General features: G+C 41.3%; 1 protein-coding gene across 2 annotated transcripts; it reads right to left on the reverse strand.

The window, feature by feature from the left end:
- Positions 1-404: 404 nt before the first annotated feature.
- Positions 405-20,456, reverse strand: slc9a8 (solute carrier family 9 member 8; the record flags this gene model as incomplete). 2 transcript variants are annotated; one of them, XM_080496003.1, is made up of 16 exons in its annotated part: positions 405-1,457; positions 3,160-3,306; positions 4,142-4,362; positions 5,304-5,415; positions 5,507-5,589; positions 5,693-5,809; positions 5,892-5,997; positions 6,087-6,222; positions 8,848-8,991; positions 9,939-9,973; positions 10,190-10,291; positions 10,761-10,844; positions 15,557-15,615; positions 17,428-17,508; positions 18,685-18,869; positions 20,215-20,456. In XM_080496003.1, the coding sequence occupies 16 exons, from the start codon at positions 20,454-20,456 to the stop codon at positions 1,344-1,346; spliced, it is 1,968 nt and encodes a 655-aa protein (XP_080352129.1). In that variant the 3' UTR covers positions 405-1,343. The 2 variants fall into 2 exon arrangements, with proteins under 2 accessions (XP_080352129.1, XP_080352130.1); XM_080496004.1 differs by lacking the exon at positions 8,848-8,991.
- Positions 20,457-20,674: the final 218 nt, after the last annotated feature.

Consider the following 20,674-nt stretch of genomic DNA (forward strand, 5'->3'; position numbering starts at 1 on the left):
AGGATCCTCCTCATAAATAGGCCTAATGAGGTCCCACGAGAGGCTTCAAGGGTACGACTGCTCCTCAGAGCAGGACATGGGGGTTTGGACTTCAGGTGACAGGACATTCTCCCCAGCAGGACCATGTATTAACCTTTTTAGCTATTCTAATTACTCTACAGACTGATCTGGCTCCATTTCTCACTCAGACACATTATAACCACCCACAGAGGCTCACTGCAATCTCGGAATGAATTATAATTAGCTCATGCAGCTTCGGAAGGGGAAAGTGAAAGGAAAGCCCATTAGAAAAGCCAGCAGTGAGCAATCATCATTGAAATATGTAAATGTTGTATTAAAACGTATTCACCTGAGACACTTGAACCGGAGGTTTCAGGTATCTTTTACTCTAGTGCCGCCTTTCCTGCACGTAGGATGAAATTACAGACCAAAAAAAAAAAAAGCTTTCGACCCGAGGCCTTTTTTTTTTTTTATTAATAAAGAATGATTCAGTGCAGATAAAATGTCATAATTTAATATATGTCTTTTCTTCATCTTGTAATTTTCACAGCGCGTGTATAAAAGCTATTATCCCACAAAGAACACGTAGACGATTTATAAATAAATAGAAAACCAAAAATCATAAAACATTTGCCAGATTTTTCACATTCATTGGTGCGTGTCTGCCTTTACAAATCAGGAGTGAAAATCACATCAGAGACTTTCACATCCTCTTCAGACAGTTCAGTGGCATAAACCTCCAAAGAGAAGTCAAGTTTGTTTCTTGGACTTAAATTGAATCTATGTTTGGAAGGTAATTTGAAATGTCCAAGGACAAAACTATCCTCCTGCAATATTTTTATAAAAACACATTAGTTTTTCATTTGCCTACTTGGACCTTTTTTTTTTTTTTTTGCCGCCTGGTTGGTGGAGTATAGCTCATTTGCGACTTGTATTTAATCATATATGTGCTCGGCTTTTCCTTTTATGATAGCAAATTAATTTTGAACTCTAATGCATACAGAAGTGGAGACACTGAGACAATTAATTCTATTGAAATCTGTGGCTTATACAAACCTCACACCGAGCCCGCAGCACTGCGGTGTTAAATCCTTCCCCTGAAACGAAGTGAAACCTCCAGCGAACACCAAATAATGAGAGCCAGATAGCAGAGAGCATTACAAATGTGAACAGAGAAGCATAAAAAGTGCTCAAGTATTGCTTTACATAGATAATTCAGGCCACAGCTTCACTGCCACTTGCCTTCGCAACCGCCATCGGAAACAAACCGTATAACGTGCGTCATCGAGCAAAGTTTCCTCGGTGAAGAACAACATGGCAGAAAATCACATTTCAATTCGTTTTCACAGGAGTTCCGCTTCGTCCTCGTCATCCTCGGAACCCGACGGCCCCTGACGGACTTCTTCGTACCACTTGTTGGTCAGCGTCTTCATCTGGATTCGACCGTGTAACAAATCCTAACACACAAACGACAACGTTAATGAAGCATCGTCACATGAACATGTAGCGGTGGAGAAAGTGTGACTCAACAATCAAAGCAGAAATCACATTCGTATAGACTCCAGCAATAATAAACTATGAATGAATGCAGCAGATGGTGTACAATTCAGTAAATATATTTAAAAAAAACGTTCGTTTTGAAGTTGGCGTAAGAAAAAAAGAATAAAATGAAACAATGCAGCATTGAAGCATCACATATTGTCTCTTTTTTCTTGAGATACATCATATATGTGATCAGTAAAGTATAAATAAAAGGCTGCAGAATGCAGTTGAAGGCTTCAGTTGCTTTTACTTGAATTGTGATGCTAATACAGAATTAATCTAAAAAAACTGACGATATCAATATTTTTGTCCCCTGGAGAAACTGATGCCTTTGTGTGAATTAATAAGCGAGATTCCCGCTGAGTGCTACAGCTCCTCCCTCCTCTCTGTGCAGGCATGCCTGATAAGAGAGCAGCAATTATTTCACTATCTTTTCCTCAGATATTAAATCTCGCAGGCAAGAAGTCACTCATCACTCACAAACTCTGTGCTTCTACATTTACAATGACTTGGTTTATCTTTAACGTATAGAGCTCATTTGATTTCTCTGGCTGGACCAGTAAAATGAGAGCAGAACCACCCTGAAATGTGAATTGTTGGACGGCTCAAACTTCTCTTAGTTTCCCTTTATCACATCAGCTGGTTTTCCATGCGAGTCGGTGCTAAATATAATCAAATGTTTGACAACCATCAACTAAAAATGTGGCAACATTGCAGCCCTCAACATGCACGTTTTACTAAATTCTCCATCACAGTGTAGATTCATGGTTTTGATGCTGCAGCGCTGCTCTCAGCTCTTTCTTATTTCTGCTTCTCTAACGGAAAGAGTGAACGAATCAGAAGTAAATTATTTAGAAGTATATTTCTGTATATCTCAATTATAAAATTTAAATACAAAGACAGTGTTTTGTAACTATAGTTAGTCTCATCACCGACACAATTCACATCCGATGAGTTTGTCAACGATTAATATCAAATTAATAACTTAAAGTTGTTTTATTAAAAAAAAAAAAAAAAAAAAAGAGAGAGAGAGAGCCCTAACTTATAAGAGAAGGCACTAACAAATAATCCAGGCAGCCTGAATTAAAATTATAGTCAAAAGAAGGCTAAAATATATAATAGACCAGCAGGATGATAAAGAGAATGATTGTACGAAAGATCAGTACTATCAGCCGTGACAGAAGAGAATTAACTCTGTGGGTGCTGTAATGTGAGGTGTCTATATATATATATATATATATATATATTTTATTTTTTTTAATTTTATTTGAATTGAGTGAAAGATATTATAATCCTTTAATCATCCCACAAAGGGGAAATGTGCATTGTTGCATCAGCAGGTGGACAGTGAGAAAGAATACCAAAAGAATCCAAACAATAATGCGTATTAAAAACAATAACAAAATGACGTGATAATAACCATGATGATATTTTGCATTCTTGCATGATAATGTTGGTAGTGATTGGGAAAATGCCAGATTTGATCTTATTATTGCACAGAAGGGAACAATGATGGGCATTATAAAGTGCAGAGTGTCAAACTGTCCAGGTTAAACATTGTGAAGGGACTGTGAATAATACCATGCAGCGCATGGATTTCAGTGTACTCTCCCTTACCTCCTGGGTGAGCCGGCGAGTGAAGAAAGGGTTAAGATATTTAGCATCAAGCCACATGAAGCCTTTCAGATCTTGTCTCTGGTAGATCTGAGCCTCATACTCTTCCTCCGTCAGCTCCGATAGGTGCTCTGCCTCGATGGTATTACCCTGGAGACAGAAGATGAGGAAGGAGAAGGGAGGCGGATAAACAGAGAGAACAAAAATGAAAGAAGAGCGGCAGACTTGAACGATATGGAGGAGTGGGAGGTGAGTGTGTGGGGAAAAGATAAAATGACAGGACAGCGGCGAGGGTGGTGTTGTCAGTGGAGCTCTTACAAAGAGGAGGGAGAAAGAGCAAAGGGACCAAAGAGGGGGGGTGATTACATCAAAGAGGGTATGAGGGCCATGAGGAAGACAGGGGCGTGATAGATGAAGCTGCTGGTACCTCAGGGGAGTACCACTTAGCTCTGGAACACATCAAACATGCTAATACTTTATATACAGGTCATGCAAACACACCACCATGACCTCGATGGTGGGCTGTACTTCAAAAGAACGAGCCCTTATTCAGAATTTGAGCCAACGCAGTAAAATGTATTATTAAATAGCTCGCATTGTAGTGTCTGAGAAATGGTATCGATGCCAGCCGTCCGAGTTTCCATGTTTCCAAGAGTGCATCGTTGTGATGAGAGTGCTTCACTCCCCGCTGATTCACTGATTCGCCGTCCTTCAAACAAACCACAATCAATCCTTTCATGTTTCTCTCTCTGAAGTCAACAGTAAGAGCCTGATGGCAGATGAGAGAATGGCACAGCCAGTATCAATGTAGGCATCTGTGTGCGTGTGTGTGTGTGTGTGTGTGTGTGTGTGTGTGTGTGTGTGTGTGTGTGTGTGTGTGTGTGTGTGTGTGTGTGTGTGTGTGTGTGTGTGTGTGTGTGTGTGTGTGTGTGTGTGTGTGTGTGTGTGTGTGTGTGTGTTCGTGTTTCAGAGCTTCATCCATTACCATCTTCTCTGTCTTGCTGAGATTGATGTCTTTCTTGTTTTTACGACGTGACTGGCTCTCTTCGATGTCCATAATGCGGATGAGCGGCATGGTCCCGCCCCCGAGGAGGAGGATGGTGAAGAGCACGATGATGATGGTGGTCGTGCCGATTAGCTGACGCTTCTCTATCGGTTCAAGGCCCAAATGAAGGCTGAGAGCGTAGGGGATGGCACCTCGCAGACCTTGGAAAAGAGAGGAAGCACAGTGAATATTTACAGAACACATACTGGAACGATAAGATCAGTTCTGTACAAACTAAACGCTCATCTTTACAAAAGAGCACACTGGATACTTATTCTCAGAATGCAGGCTCAAATGAAGATCTGGGTGCACATTAGTCACTGTTGAGTCTGTCTTGAGTATTTTAAACTAGATAAAAGAAAAATCGCTTACAATTGGAAATTTCAGAAAACTTAGGCAGCAGCTGTAATTTACATCCTAAAAACTGGAGAGCCATGCTGTCAGGGTGACTCCCTAAAAACATGCATAATGCAAAAGCTATAATAGAAGTGTTTTTGACTTGTTGCTGTATTTTGTACCAGGTTTCATTAACATTGGCTTATTGTTGAGATTGCAGTCATTTTCAGTTCGCAATTGTTTTGTGACATTATTAACATTTTCATCATGCATCCTTTGCACCATGAAAAAGAACGGGAAAACAAACTGGCGTTCAAATTTAAATGTTTATATGGCACTATTTTACCTGTCTGACCCACTCAAAATGAAACTGAGCTTTTTGTGGCCCCTGAACAAAACTGGTTGACACCCTGATTTCGAGTCATGCAAAACAAAAACTGAATATCTCATGTCATAACATTATTTATAAGAACAGATGCTTTTATGCAAAATCTGCTTTTAATGTGGGTGTAGAAATAAGTGAAAGTAAAAAAAAAATGGACACATCCTCTCTGCATCCAACTTGGAGTCAGATCAGACACTGAACAGAGAGACACACGTTCACAAGCAGTTCAGAGGCACAAATTCAGATAAACACATGCTTTTGGACTGTGTGAGGAAACCGAGGGGAATGTGAATAAAACATATTCACACAGCAAAAAGCCAAAAAAGTTTGTTATTTGACAAAGATATTCAGCAAAAGTTCCACCATGTTGAGTCATCTCACCACTGAACCACATGATGAACATCATTTTGGGTGTGATCTTGTGATCTCTGAAAAAGTTCAGCAGGAAGGACAAAGGAAATATGTTGATGGCTCTGCCCAGAAGAACCAGGACCTCAAGAGAGGGAAAAAAAAACAAACAGATGCAATAAATCAGATTACACAAAGACCAGCCTGAAATAATCTTTGAATAAGATAGAACTTACTATGCACCAGATAACGAAAGATATTTCAAATTTATGAGGGAAGCTGAAGATGGAGAGACCAAGGAATGCAAACACGCAAGTCTCTGAACGGGGGAAAAAAAAAGAGACAAATAGTGTTAAAATACAACCTGCTTGAACGACATTAATCAAGTTAGACTTCAACATATGAAGCAGGTTTTCTCCGACCACACATGAAGGCCACTGTGCGCAACGTCTGCTGCATGAGGATCTGGGTGACAGGAGACAGGTTGTGATGGGTGTAGTGAGACATTGCAATCCCCGCAAACAGGATGGACATTATTCCTGAAAGGACATCAATTCAGCTGTGAGTAGAGGCTGGCGGGAGAAGTTGAACAGAGTCCTTTTGTGGTCTGCATGCTCTCACCGGACAGTTTGATTCCCTCCGCCAGACCATACGGGAGATAGGCAAAGATGATCATCATGCCAAACTCCAGCGAGGGCGTCTTCCTCAAGTCAAAGTGTTTGAGAAACTGACCGCTGATTTAAGGAGCCGCACGGCAGGTGGGAAGTGAAAATATGCACAATATGAGATGAAGGAGATGAGACCGAGAGTGGATACAAGAGCCGAGATGAGTCCTGTGAGGGTTCCCAGTGCAGCGGAGCCAAAAAACATGTTCAGGAAATAACCCAGCGCTTGAACGAAAGTCTCCCAGCCCGTCACGTTGTCGGAGCGGGAGAAGAAACCCTCTGCTGTGCTGAAACACAGAGCAAAAAACAACATCACAAATGACGCCACAATAGCTCAGCAGCAGATTTACTGTTGTAATATCTGTACTTGACTCTAGAGGGCAGACACACTCCACCACTGAAAGCATGAGAGGGATTAAACAGACCATATGCAGATTACAGTGGAAACTGTTTGTAATCCACCATCAAAACCCTGTCATCCGAAGCGAGATTAGCTGTATCATATCGCCATGTTAATAATAAAACACACCAGGGGGGGGTAATGAAAACAGAATGACTTGTGACAATGGAGATGAATAATCTGATTGTTTGTAACTAGTTTTAGTATATAAAAATAGAATGTATTACAAATTGGATGTTTGAAGCACTTTTCTAAAAAAAAAAAAAAAAAAGAAAGCAACAAAAGACAAACAGGCACACAAATGTTAAAACCATACTTTACAACACCGATAGTGCCACAATACATACGGATGTCAATCATAAACAATATCATTTATGTCACTTTCACATCAGTCAAAGGACATTCAGGATTAGTTTTTTTCTTTCTAATCACAGCTGTATCCGGAGGAGAGGCAGCTCTTTTTAGTTGTGAACTTTAAATCCTCTTTTTTGACTACAATTACCCACGCAAGCAGCCAGAAGAAAATCGGCACAATAAATAATCTGATGCTAATGCTCATTAACAAAGCTCCCACGCAGAGCATTAGCTGTACAGCGGTTAAAAAAAAACAACAAACGGTAAAGTAGCTTTCTAAGAAAGTGACTCTGCGAGGTGCTAACAACAAACAAACTGCCAGGGCTGTTGGGCCTATCTATTATTCATACCTTCATTTACTCTACAGGGGCACGCAGACACTTGAGATCACTTTGCACATTTAGCTGGCTGTGAGTGGGGCAGATAAGGCTGCGTTAGAGCGCACATAGCCGGAAGATAGAGTGACAATGATGCCGACAAATGTTCCTGTCAAACCAGTCTGTCGGGTTTTCTGTGCGCGGCTGTGTGACGGTTTGCCAATACGACGTAAACTCATTGAGAAAGAGCGGCCCCCTGAACAGACTGTACCTTATGTCAACTCAGAGTTCAGCAATGCGAGGAATCATCGCTTCCCGTAATTATAGGAAAGGGGAGTTTCTGACAGACGGGTTGGTCTGTGAGTGTCATGTATGAACGCCACTTTCGTCACGTCACACTTCTGGCAAGCGACGGGATTTTACCCTTATCAGCTTTTAGCCGCCTTGAACCCACATCGTCAGGTATCAGCTGAGAAAGTGCAAGACAATGGTGGTTAGTTTTTAACATGATAAACTACGTCTGGTTTATTCTTTTTTTTTTCCCTCTCCTCTACTCCAGTCACAGTGTGACAAGTAATTTGCAGAAGGTCAGGAGACAGCCACTGATATTTACAACTGGAAGCACCTGCTGTGCCTTTGTTTATCTAGGACGGCTCGGAGCCCAGACACTGTTATTTTTGTGTTGTTTAAGGATTTCTTACGGCTGCGAGTAACAGAGTGATTTATTTATTCAATGTCTAATCTGGCTTCACTTTGCTGTATTGTCCATCGTACTTTGGTCCCTCTTACTTACAATATAGTTCCGTGTATAAAGAAGCTGCTCAACAAATGCAAATAAGTTTCTTAACGTTTATGGCGTTAAGAGAAATCTAAGTAGTTTCACTATTTGGACAGTTAACATTTTACTCAATCTCCTGTTAAAGGTTTAAAACACTAGTGCTTATTAGTGAATTCAAAATTCATTGCAGCATTTAAATCTCACGAGAAGAAATGTAGGCATATTTCAAAGTTATCTTGGTTCTGCTTCCAGGCCTTTATCAGATATATATATTTTTTTATACTTGTGACCCTGTTTATGAACACAAGTAAAAATAATACATTATATTTATCAGCACCTTTCAAGAAACCCCAGGTCACCGGTATCACGAAATGCCAATTTTTTTTTTACTGGACACAGGTCCAGTAATCATGCAGTTTTTACTGGACCGAAGTTTGATGAAAAGATTATTTTTTTTTTTTAATATGAGGCTGGAATAAACTTGTCTCCAGAGGAAAGTATAGAATGTACGAATGTATGCATGTATTCTCTGAAAATGCTCATGAATATCCGACAACCCCCTCGGCTACTAATAACTACCTACGTAGTTACATAACTAAATATGTGTTTATATCTTAGCTATATTTTTTACAGTATGAAGAAAAACACCTCATTTATTTTCTTCTTATTGGCACCATTAAAAAGAGTCATCTTTAAAAAAACAAAATCTGGATTATTGTCGTCGTAGTAGATATCAATGCAGCACTGAAGTGTACTAAATTGAAAGATGATCCCAAACTTCTGCCTCCCTCTTGTGTTTTGTCTTTGTATTGCTGTCCAGTTCTATATCTGGATAAATGCAGTATTTAAAGGTGTTGTAAGGGGATACTCCATGAAGCAGCAGGTGAGTTTGCCTCCTGCTGCTGTGTGTATCTGCTCCTTTCGTATAACCGTCTTTGCATTTTATCCGTGGGGCTGCTGCTGGTGAAAGGCTGTGTCAACATCGTGCATGGACAAATGTAAATGTGCCTGCGTGTGCGCTGGCCAAGAAACAACCCATGTGGGAATAGACAGAGAGTCTTACTTGGTGAGGACAATGGAGACGGCGTCGTTGAGGATGCTCTCACCGAACACCAGCATGTTAAGGACCGGGTCCACGTTGAGAGCGTTAAATATGGCGATGGTCGCTACGGGGTCCACGGCTGAGATGAGCGAGCCAAAGGCAAAGCTGCACAGTGGTGTGAGAAGGACGGAGGAAGACCTTAACCGTGTTAATGTGACACTTTCGCAGGCAAGAATAAACGTGTGTTGACAGCAAAGGGGGGAAAACATTAACATAGCCCAAAGAGACACAATGTGCACAAAGCATGTTCTATAACTGGAATGTACTCCGAGCACAAGACTGAAAACCATTGTTTCACTGTTTTGTTCCTATCGATGTTTTTACTGAGGATTCGATATCGTGGTCCTGATTCCTTGTTTTTGTTGCTGGTTTCTTATCTCAGATCCTAAGCAGAGGCTGTCTGCTTGGCCTTTTAGCCTTGAGCTCTGTCGTCAGCTTGTGTGCGTTTGTGTTACACTACAGACAACATTTACCGACACAAAAGTAACCAAACATGAGTCAACTTGTAGTAAGGTTTTACAGAAGATTAAAAGTAGCCACATTCTGCAGGCTTCCAGCTTGAGATGAGGAATTCAGGGCTGTTTTGAACCTCTTTCTCAATCCATGCATGAGATTAATTATAAGTGTCACATAGATATGTTCAAGTGGTTTACGAGAAACACTGTGAACATACTGCCAGGACTGAATAAACATCTTTGCTGGAAATGAGCAGGCAAAAGTCGGGCTGACTGTGCAGGAAGGACAACATGCGACAACGGTAAATTCCTCTGCTAAAAACACACGGGTGTGGAGTAACAGACTTTATTGGTGTCAGCAAATGGATTATCCCTCTGTCTGGAACTCCCTAAAAGATCCACTAAGTTACAGAAGGCTGAAGTATTTAAAACTCCACTAGTAAACTTTGGGTGTCGGTTAGTGATGAGACTGAGTAACAATAAAGAATGTCCTGTTTACTACTGTTGGGTACAAGATTTATATTGTCAGACATTTGTTCAAAACCTGTTTTTCCATTACGGGGAACGACAGTTTAAAGTGGAAGAGCCAGTACTCACCTATCGGTCATCGTCATCTTATAGATCACATCAGCCTTAGGAAAAGCATTTGAAAACACAAGACGCCCACATGAGATCAAACAAGGAAATGTGACCTCACAGTAAACAGCAGATCATTTTTAGAAGTGTTTCTCTGATGGTATCTCAGAAACCAACACTAAGAAGCTGAAGCAGGAAATTAAACTGAACTCTTTCATTCACAGTTTCCATGAGGAGGTCAGACAGCGTTGTTTACAGCGGGGATGCCTCACCTGGCCCAGGAAATAGATTCCTCCTCCAACTATGAAGGCAGAGATGGCTGTGCCAATTACAGCAAAGAGGGTAATGGAGCCGATGTTCTGGAAGAAGTTCCCCTGCACATACGTCCACATACAGCTTAAGAATTCACGGGTTTGGTAGCACGCCATTTAAAATAACAGTCGTGTTACATAACATGTCAGTGTTTAAATAAAAAGTGGGGCACAGTACAGGAACAAAGACAAATCCAAATTTAACTGCAAGAGATGTGAAAGAGTGAAAAAGGCTCTGAACCCAGCGTCAGATGTTTCAGAACAGAGATTCACAAATAAATAGAAAATGTTGGGAGTCAAAGAGCATATGAACGAGATGGGCTACATTATAAGAAGCAAAAAAATCTGACATATAGCAGAGCTGCCCGTTTTTGAAAAACTCAATAGAAAAGCATATTTGGGCACAAAATTATGTTTTCCTTTGAGAAACTCTCATTTGCATAGTTGCTTGTTACACAGCTTTTAATCATGTTGATGAAAACATCTGTCAGCTGTGTAAATGCAGCTTTGTTGACACGCTCTGCTGCCGTACCTTGTGTAAAGAATATCCAGATTCAAAGATGATGGGTGGCAGGAGCAAAAGGAAGAACATGTTGGGCCGGAACATTTCTTCTTCCTACCAGGGGAGAAGAGAAACAGTCACATACAGTCCGATCGCAGTAGTAAATAAACTGCAGCAGGTGGGAAGCAGACCACTGAATCAAACCTTGGTGTTCAGCAGGACGCTGGCCAATGGCAACAAACTGATGAGGTATAAGGAAAATACTCAGTTCCACATGAGTGAAGCTGGGAGCATTGAAGATTAAATAAAAAAGCAAATCCTAACATATATTGGAAGCAGAAACGTGACAGAAAGCGAAGGAAACATTTCCAGTAAGTAGATCGCTCCGTTACATGCCGTCTTCTAAAACTAACCTACAAACGGTCAATACTGGACACAAAAATCCTAACTGGCACTTTAAAGCATGAGCGAGGACACACAGTGGTGTAGTGAATAGCACGCCTGCTTCATAGTGAGAAGGCCCCCAGTTTGAGTCTGGGTTGGGGCTTTTCTGTGCTTGTGTTGGTTTTCTTCAGGTATTCTGGTTTTCCAGGAGAGTTAATAGCTGACATTAACTTTCTCGTATGGGACCGTTTTGAGTCCAGCGTGTAATAAAGTCCAGCATCCCAAAACCCAAAAGCAGGATAAAGCAGTGCAGAAGATGGATGGACATCATTAGTAAAGTATAAATAATGAGTGGAAATAATAATGCAACATATGTTATGGTTATTACACCATCTGCCTTCTACAGTCTGTATCTGTGCTGGTAAGATTTCAGTGATCATCAGCTGATCCGCAACTTCGTCACATGAATAGAAAGGCTCATGGGCGAGGGTCACACGTACACAGACACAGGGTGCTCGCTATATCCTCGCACAACAAATAAACAACAAATTCCACACATGCTGCAAACATGAAAACACCGGGATGTGCCTTTATCTCCAAAGTTCCTTATTCATCCACTCATACACCCTGAAAGCAGCCCAGTGACCTTGGCTCTCTGATTATTGCTGCAATATAATGAAATCATTGTTGCTTCTCAGCTAAATGGGCGAGCCTCCAAGATCAGACATAAGCATCACGTGCCCGTGCTTTACGCTCCGGCTACCAATGTGCCTGCATGATGCAGCGTATGTGTGTGTGTGTGCAAAATCCATGTTAGTAATGTAAAAGTCAATACACAGTATGCATTAGTGCATGTTGGAGGTTTATTTCTGAGCTGCAGTTGTTTCCGTCAGAAACATGGAACAAGGCAGGGCAACGTCTCACCTCGTCAACAGTCTGGCTCTTTGTACTATGCCAGGTAGTTTTGACAGCTGGTAGAGCCTGAATCCCCACCCAACATGCATGAGCACCAGATGACATGGAGACAGTTACTTGCACATTTGATGTGGGTTTTCTTTAAGGTATTGCAGGTACATAGAGCCGCGGTTCAACTTTATCGTACAAGCAGCTTCATGCTCTAATTATCTACCGTTGACATAAGAACAGTGCGACTGGTGAGTTTAAAAGTTCAAATGAATAACGCAGGCAGATCATCATAAAACATGACGACAACTAGTTTCCACATCTCCAGAATTTATTATTTATTTTGCCTTTTAACTAATTACTCAGGCCTAAGATCTAAAAGAAGTTGGAAAGAAAGAGGTAAGAAAACCACTGAACGATGTTTAAACATTTCCTCACTTCCGTCTTGTAAAGTTGTAATTGTGGGTATTATACCTGGAGAAAGCAGATCGAAAAAGATGCGATTATCCGTCAACAATTAGGTTGTCAAGCTCTTGCAAATGCAGTGAGCACACAGGGAACCAATGGAAGATGTAAAAAAGACTTAAGTTCTTGCTTGAATCATAATCTATTCAGATTTCAGGAAGGAAAGTAGGCCAACTGTCGCTTCCAGCTTCCCTCTCCTGTTTTGACTTTTTTTTTTCTTCTAGCAAAACTCAAGCCTTCAACAGAGGAAGTGAGGAATGAGCACACCTGTTACATAAACAGGAACGCTTTATCTACCTTCCATTGCTGTACTAGAGCGTGCATGTTTAACAACCACACATAAATAATGCCTGTTTCAATACGTCAGAAAAGAATTTGAAAAGCTGCTATGACTTTTACAGAGGAATGTTTATTCATCACATCACAAGATTCAACAAGGTCCTGGAGACATGGAGGCTACAGGCCCCTGAATGACTCCTTGATGATGAACCAGTGCCAATGATACTTTTCCAATACAAATGAATTACCATCATGTTCAAGAAAGTCGCCGGAGATGACTGGGACGTTGGTATTGTTTGGCTTTTTAGCTCTGTTAAGATGGTACAAACAGAGACACAGTGCACTAAGAAAATGACCAAAGGTGCTTTCCCACCGTCTTTGCTTAGTTCTGACCCTGCAATCTGAAGGTGGCCACAGAAATTCAGACTCATCAGACCAGAAAATTATTATTTTTTTCTTTAGGTTGGATGTATTTTTGCTGTGCCTGCCGACAGCTGTGGCACACGGTTTGGCAGACGATTTTCTGTACAGTGTTTTGCATGTGGTGACCCCCACCTTCAAGAAAGCCTTTTTGTTCTCACTGCACATTCGATGGTTTTTGTTTTCGGATCGATCTTCACGTGTGATGGGGAAAACCCCAGTTGACCTGCAACTTCTAATATGCCCCAACCAGTTTATGTGGCAACATAAACATCATCATCATGTTCAATTCCATTCATATCACTCTTCTATTTCCACCCTTGAACATTGCTTGAAGGTCAGTAGATCTTGCCATATATTCTTTAACGAGGACACAGAGTGGCCAGTGTACTATGTTACAAGAGAAGAAAAGATGAAAAGGATAAAAACCAGAAAGCAGAGGATGGATATACTCTGGAGAAGTGCTGAGACAGAGCTTGAACTAAATGAGAAAAGATGAAGGGAGCAGAGTTAAAAGAGGGTTGAGAGATAAGAGAATACTACGAGTGGGGACACTGGAGAGACCTTCGTTCAGAGTATAAGCCCCCTGAGGCTCAGCTTTGACAAGCAGTGACATCACAACATGGGAAAAAGGCCCCTGAAACCACAATTAAAGCTTCACTCCTTATGTCACGCTCTCCCTCAATGGCGTAGGAGAGATCTAATAAAGTATGCACTTCCCTTTGGGGCTTACAACACACCGCTGCTGCCACTAACGAAAAATGGTGAGCCTCGATAAAACGCTACAGACCCCTCCACCTGAACACAGACTAAACTAAATGATTCCATTTTATTTTGGAGACAAAGTGCTTCAAATCATCACGGTATTTTTTTTTTTTTTTCTCTGATCTGTATCAGAGCACAGGGGAGAGACGGACAGATGAGAGAAAAGCAATTGAGGAGCCTTGAAAGGCGCATGACACAAATTCTTGGGTTCATGTGTTGAATTGTGAGGAGGAGAGAGAGGGAGGGGCGGCTTGGCTAAAGGAAGACAGACTGGCGGTAAAAAGGAGATGGTGAATTTAGCAACGACAACGGACACTCCTGACGGCCTGCTACACCAGCCTCAGAAAAGTAGCTCAAGGAGCCGACGACTGCGCTTTCGAAAAGATAATTTTCATCATTTTTGAGGCCTTAAAAAAAAAAAAAAACTGAGATCTGAGGTGATTCCCAGTTGATCAGGGTGGACGGATGCCTGTGTTTTATTATGATGGCAAGATGCAAGTAAATGAATGCACAATTTAATAAGCACAGCAGCTGAACAAAAACGGGCCCAACAGAACCACAGTTGTGCCACTGGCTGTGTTAGTCAGTGCACAGGTTGCATGACACATCCGACTTTTCGTGGCTTTTTCTCAAAAACAAATAGGTCAGCCATAATGGATTTACATTATGGCTCTTTTCAAGTCTCCAATAGGTCATAAATCTCTCGACATGCCTCCTGCAGGAGCTGCGGCCGCGTGCCATGCGTGCTGCAAGTTCAACTCAGTTCTTCTGGAGCTTCAGAGTCACAGCAAACATGAGCAGGTGTGCAGGACTATTTGTTTTATGTTGTCTACAGATTCACAGGACAGAGGCAACATGGTTAAAGGGGCTCCGGGGGCTCTGGTTACTAGTGTTGATGACTCAGCACCAGCGCGGGGGCCCCCGGGGCAAAAAACAATGAACCTCTGTGTGCAAGAAACATTGACACAACCTATAGTCATTTCCTCCCTCCCCCTCACTCGCCATCTCTCTACCGCTCTTGTTCACTTGCTCTCTCACTCACTGGCAGAGAACAAGGAATGTTAATTAAAGGCTGTGAGAACCAGAAGAAGAAGGGGGAAAAAAAAGCGAGGCTCACTGGGAACGAAGAGGAGCGTGTGTCACTACTAGTTGATAAAAATTACTGAGATAGTGAGATGAGATTTCTGACAAAAGCCGGCGACCAGGAAATGAAAGACTGAGCTGAAAGGCCTAGGAGAGATGAAAAAAAAAAAAAACACACACACACACAACAGCACATGGATGACAGATGTTTATTGAGTTGGGATGTTGGGGGGTTTCCCGGGGAATTTGGAATGAAATAAAGTGGATCATGGAAGAGGGAAGAAAAGTGTCGACTTTCTCTTGTCCCTCCCTCCTCACCGCACTGGGCTGGCTTTGCAGATACTAAAATTATTATCACTTATCTAATTTAGAGGCAATTTAAATGACTATATAAACACAAGACCTGTGAAAAATGCTCATTTCATTTTTTTGTATAATGTTTCATTTTAGGCTTCACAACTTAACGTAGAGTCCCACTAAAAGAATGAGAGAGGGCGAGAACCGCACTGTAAAAAGTCAGACTGTACCTTCCAATTGGCCAGTTCCTGGAATTCAATGATCTTTATGAAGCCTCCCATCAGAATGCCTAGAAAGAGACAGAAGAGAAAAATGGTAATAAAACTGATGAAATATTTCACAATGTCCCTTTTAGGGGAATTTACTGCAATCGTCCCCTAATGGATTGAAAACCTGAAGCAAAGTGCTATTTTAGTGGTGCTATTTTAGTGGGCTCGGGAAAAAAAATTGATCCCCGGCAAATGTCCACTATAGCTCATGAATTATTTAGGTAGGAATAGTATAAAAAGACCATTGTCTTAGTTTTTGACTTTGAGAAAGTCCGCTTGGGCCATCGGCTCACTTGCAAAAGGACTCGGTCGAGCATTAATTAAAGGGGTGAGGAAAAAACAAAGCCGGGTAAAGGGCACAGAGAAAGACTGATAAGAGGGAGAACTTAGTCCAATAAAAGCTACCGAGAAACACGGGGAGTCGAGATATATTGTCAGATTGAAAGGGATAGTGCCCAGGAAGATGTACAATGAGTAGATGGGAGAGAGGAAGTGGTGAGGAAGGAAAAGCAGATTTGTAAGCGGTGTGTTATCTCTCGCCACCAGAATTCCCCACTCCCCCCCAGAGACTGGCCAGGCAGGAGGAAAAGACCTTCAGGGTCAAGATAGATGTGTGTCACCGAGTGCGTGTGAGCAAAACTGTGCAAACATGAACAGAGGGAATGAGATGAGGGGGGTCAACTTCAAGCGTCTCAGCAGCACATGGCACTGACGGGTTCACCTTCATTCATCCAGACTGAAAGAGCCTCTTTCTGTGTATTTATTAGAAGTATTCAAGTACAGTATTCTGAAAAGCCAAATGGAATAATGTCGGAGTGCTATTTGATTTCTCTTCTTTTTTTTCATATTTCTGGTAAAAGAGGCATGTAAAAGGTTTTATTGATGTATTCAGTAGCCAGTTGTGTTGCATGAACGGTGTCGACATCAGATGCTGTTGATTGAGGAGAAACCTTCTGAATACGCTGATCTATTGGATGGAAAGTTGGAAACATTACTAGTGCAGGATGAGTCTTCAGACATTTTATACCGTTTTACTCGTGTGAAAAGTGGGATTTTTTTTTAATCATTATTTGACAAACATCAAGAGATACCTAAACAAGGCCCAAACACTCCAAAGAGGACATTTACTTTACTTTTCAATGAAAGTAACAGCTGGTTTACAAACAGACCAGCAGTCTGTTGAAATTAGAAAGGTTATAATCAAACCAAAGGAAAGCAGTGTCAAGTTACACATCTAAACTTTGAACTCGGATATAATGTGGGATATAATATTCTATTTTACGGTTGTCTGTGTTTTTAGTTCATTGTTGGGTTTTTTTTTTCCAGTTTTTAAGCGGACCTAAGACTCTGAGATAAAGATGGATTGGTTCGTGAGAAGGGATCAGGGAGGCAGTCATTGGTAGAGAAACCACAACTTGAGTGTGAATGTGTCAACACATGCAGACCATGGGCAAAGTGACAAGCCACAGACTGTCACTAATATTAACCTGAAACAGCATTTTTCTCCTAATCCGCCAAGCAAAACACAGTATCCGATCACGTGTGGGACTTTTTGGACGCAACAAAAAAATAGGAGGTACAAAAGGAGGACACATGAAGAAATCTTTGCAAAAGACCAAAACTTTTAAAAAAAGGCATTTAAGGAAATACTTGACATGACAAAGAGTAAAGTGAATTTACAAATGAATAAAAAACACATCCAATGCGTGGTTTATAAATGCTTAACAAAAGAAAGCTATTCTGGTTAAATGTGCCGTAGCATTTACTTGCTCTGAACTACAGAAACGCTATATATTTCAGGATTCCCAACATGGTATATGAAAGCCACTCACCAAGAGAGACAACAGCCACACTCTCTGGAAGAAAATGCAGCTTGAACTTGATAAGCAGGTGCACCAATATGATGCAGATACCTGAGGGAAGATGGGAGGGCAAAGACCACTGAATGAATATTCAGGACAAATACATCCATGCTCAAAAAGAATCATGTCGCAACGACTCAGATCAGCCCCAAAACATCCACCATTTGTACACTGTACTTAAGAATTTCTCTGTGGTTCAATAACCAACGGAAGACAGGCCTGGAACGCAGAAGAAAATATATAATTGAGCTTGGTTTCAATTTCCATTGTTTACATAAATACAGTCACAGGCGAGTTCACTTCGTTCCAACTGTACAGTTAATTTAAAAACCAAACAGTTCAAAGTTATAAGGACAAAGCAATTGTTTGGAAAGGTCACCGTTTTCTTAATTACAATATGATTACATTATCTTCGGCAATTACTCTGCGTAAATTAATGTGTATGCATATTAGCATCATTATGATGGAAAACACCAAAAAAACAGGACTATTATTTATTGTTAGAAAGATCTTAAACTTTCAATAATTGAAGTATGTACATTTAAGAATGGAAATATTACATAATGATCAATTGGATTTCAGGGAGAGCTGCATTGTCCCAGCGTGTTTTAGAAGTAAATTGTGGAATCTGTATCAAGCTATTTCATGTGTGCAGTTTTTTTTTCCAAATTAGAGTTTGTTTTCCACAGTGCATACTTCTGGAAAACATTCACATGTAGAATATGTAGTGTTTACAACTACATTTGTATTCCATGTTTCCACACAGCAAACAAGTCCAACCAAGTAACTTCATGCATGATTTATGCCATTCCCTCTGTCTTGATTGTTACAGTGGTAGATTGAACTAATGTGGATAATGTGTGTATTGTGCCTGAAAAAGCACTTCGTGACCTTGCAACGTGGAAACCACATCCCTTCCTTTTCCCACTTCCATCATCCTGAATCATCATCCTCAAGCTTGACTGAATGAAACACTAAAGTGGCGGCACATTTGCCGTCCATTATTAGCAGTGTAAGCTCAAAGCTATGCATACTGTATGAAGCAAAATAAGCATTCTTCCTGTCGTGGCTCCCTTTAGCTCCAATGTTCTGCTCTGTGTGCCCAGATGGAGACTCGACTACATTCCTCTGAGAAAATAATCCTCTGTGAATGGGAAAGCTGCACCAACAGATTGCAACATAAACAGTTGACGGAGAGAGAAAGAGAGAGAGTAAATGTCCACTCACCAATTACAAGCAGGCTGAAGAATATGGTCAGCCCGCTGGACTGCTCTTCTTCCTGTGCTTTGACGCCCGTCTGGACAGGCAGAATGGGTTTGGGGGTCGGTGGTGCCGGGGTCGTTGGCTTTGTGTTGGCTGTTGATGAGTGGAGGGTCTCATTGCTGTAGTTTTCAGTGGTGTCATTGGACTTGCTGCACGGTGACAGGACAAGAAAGGAAGCGTGTTAGGGTGGAGATTCAAACCTATAACTAAACACATTAAATGTGCACTTGACAGTTTTGATTAGTCAAAGCTGAATGTGTAAAAATAATGATTTGTTACTTATAGCCTGTGGTATCCATGACAGTACTACCATTCTAAGTAATCACCACTATTTCCAATAATGTGTGCTTGCCAATATGTGACTTTGAGGTTTAGTCTGTTGATGTTGTATTGAATGTGAAGTACAGTTCTCCACAGGTAATTTCCTCCAGACCAATGAGGCCATGTACCACAACATGAAACAGGAGCCTTGATTGACACAGGAATTCTGACAATCGAGGCATGCAGAGAAATTCTGTCGAGATGTCCAGGTTGTATTTGAAACTGAAAGAGAGGACTTCTTAAAAATGCAGTGAACAGGATGATGATCTGGGCACACCATTATGACAATGTGACGATAACAGTACTTTGGGGAACACAGTAAGCTATTTTCGTAGCGTTTTTGTATGAGTGTCACATAATCATCCTTGAAAACGATGTTTGCTACACAGCTGAAGCAGGTCACCAAGGCCAGAGGGCCAAATTAAAACAGGCACTCGATTAAGCTTTATCTCGATAGTGCAAGACCACATACGTCATATACCAACTCCAATGCTATACGGCCATGATATGGAATTTATCAAATGTGTTTCAGCTGATCCTGCCGACACTCTCCATTGTAAAACAAATACAATAATAAATCATCTGTGACTTCCTTGGTCAGGGAGTAAACTACAGATATTATTATTGGATGGGATGGAGGAGGATGCGGCAAGAGTGTGATCTACAGGGAACTTCAGGGTGACCGTTAGGACCTGTCCAGGTAAACCCTGCCTTCGCCTCCAGTGACCTACGAGGAGTTCCAGCCCTCCTTGACCCTGAAATGAATAAATATATCGAATTTAAACAAATGGGCACTGTGGAGCAGTGGTTAGCTTTTGCAAATACTGGCCAGGCCTTTCTGTGGTTTTCTGTCTATAGCTAGGCTTGCCTCCAAGTGCCCCACAACCCTGCAGAGGATAAAGTGTATAGAAGATGGATGGATAGATGGATGAATGGATGGTGAATCATGCTGCACTTTCTTTGAAACATGAGAAAAGAGCTTCCTGAAGGAGGTTGTTTGGGTTGTAACATAACACAATACATACAGGCACACATACACATATAACCTGTCCAGGTATCCATAACGAGAAACTTTGCATTATTTTGGATATTTAAAAATATATATTTATATATATGCTTGAGCAAGTAAGACCATTAAGTTCACCGTTAAAAGGCTAATATAAGACATAAAACCTGAGAGGCGGTCCATCCTTCAGGGGGTCGCCAGAGTCCAGGTCATCTTCTTTATCGGGTTTCGTTGCAGCACGGTTGTTTTCAGGGGGAGTCTTATTCTCCTGGTGTTTCACATTTAGCTCATCGTCAGCTCTCTCACGCACATCCAACGAGTTGTCCCTTTCAGCACGCTCTGACACGCACAGATTCACGAATAACAGCAAAAACAATAGCGACAAAACTTTCAGACTAACTCCTCTCATTCTCACCCCAAGACCAAAAAACACGAAAATAAGGTTTGGGGATAAAAGAAGACAGACAGTTTCATGTCGACAGCTTCGTGTTGCTGTTGACATCACGACTGCACTTCCTGGTTAGGCTTCTGCTGGGAGTTGTAGTCTTTTACACGTTTTGGGTTGACTACGGTGACGATATGCACACTAATCGACACGTTTGACCCATTTCATGTGTGTAAAATATG

This window comes from Blennius ocellaris (assembly GCF_963422515.1).
Source record: "Blennius ocellaris genome assembly, chromosome: 5".
NCBI classification, from domain to species: Eukaryota; Metazoa; Chordata; class Actinopteri; order Blenniiformes; family Blenniidae; genus Blennius; species Blennius ocellaris.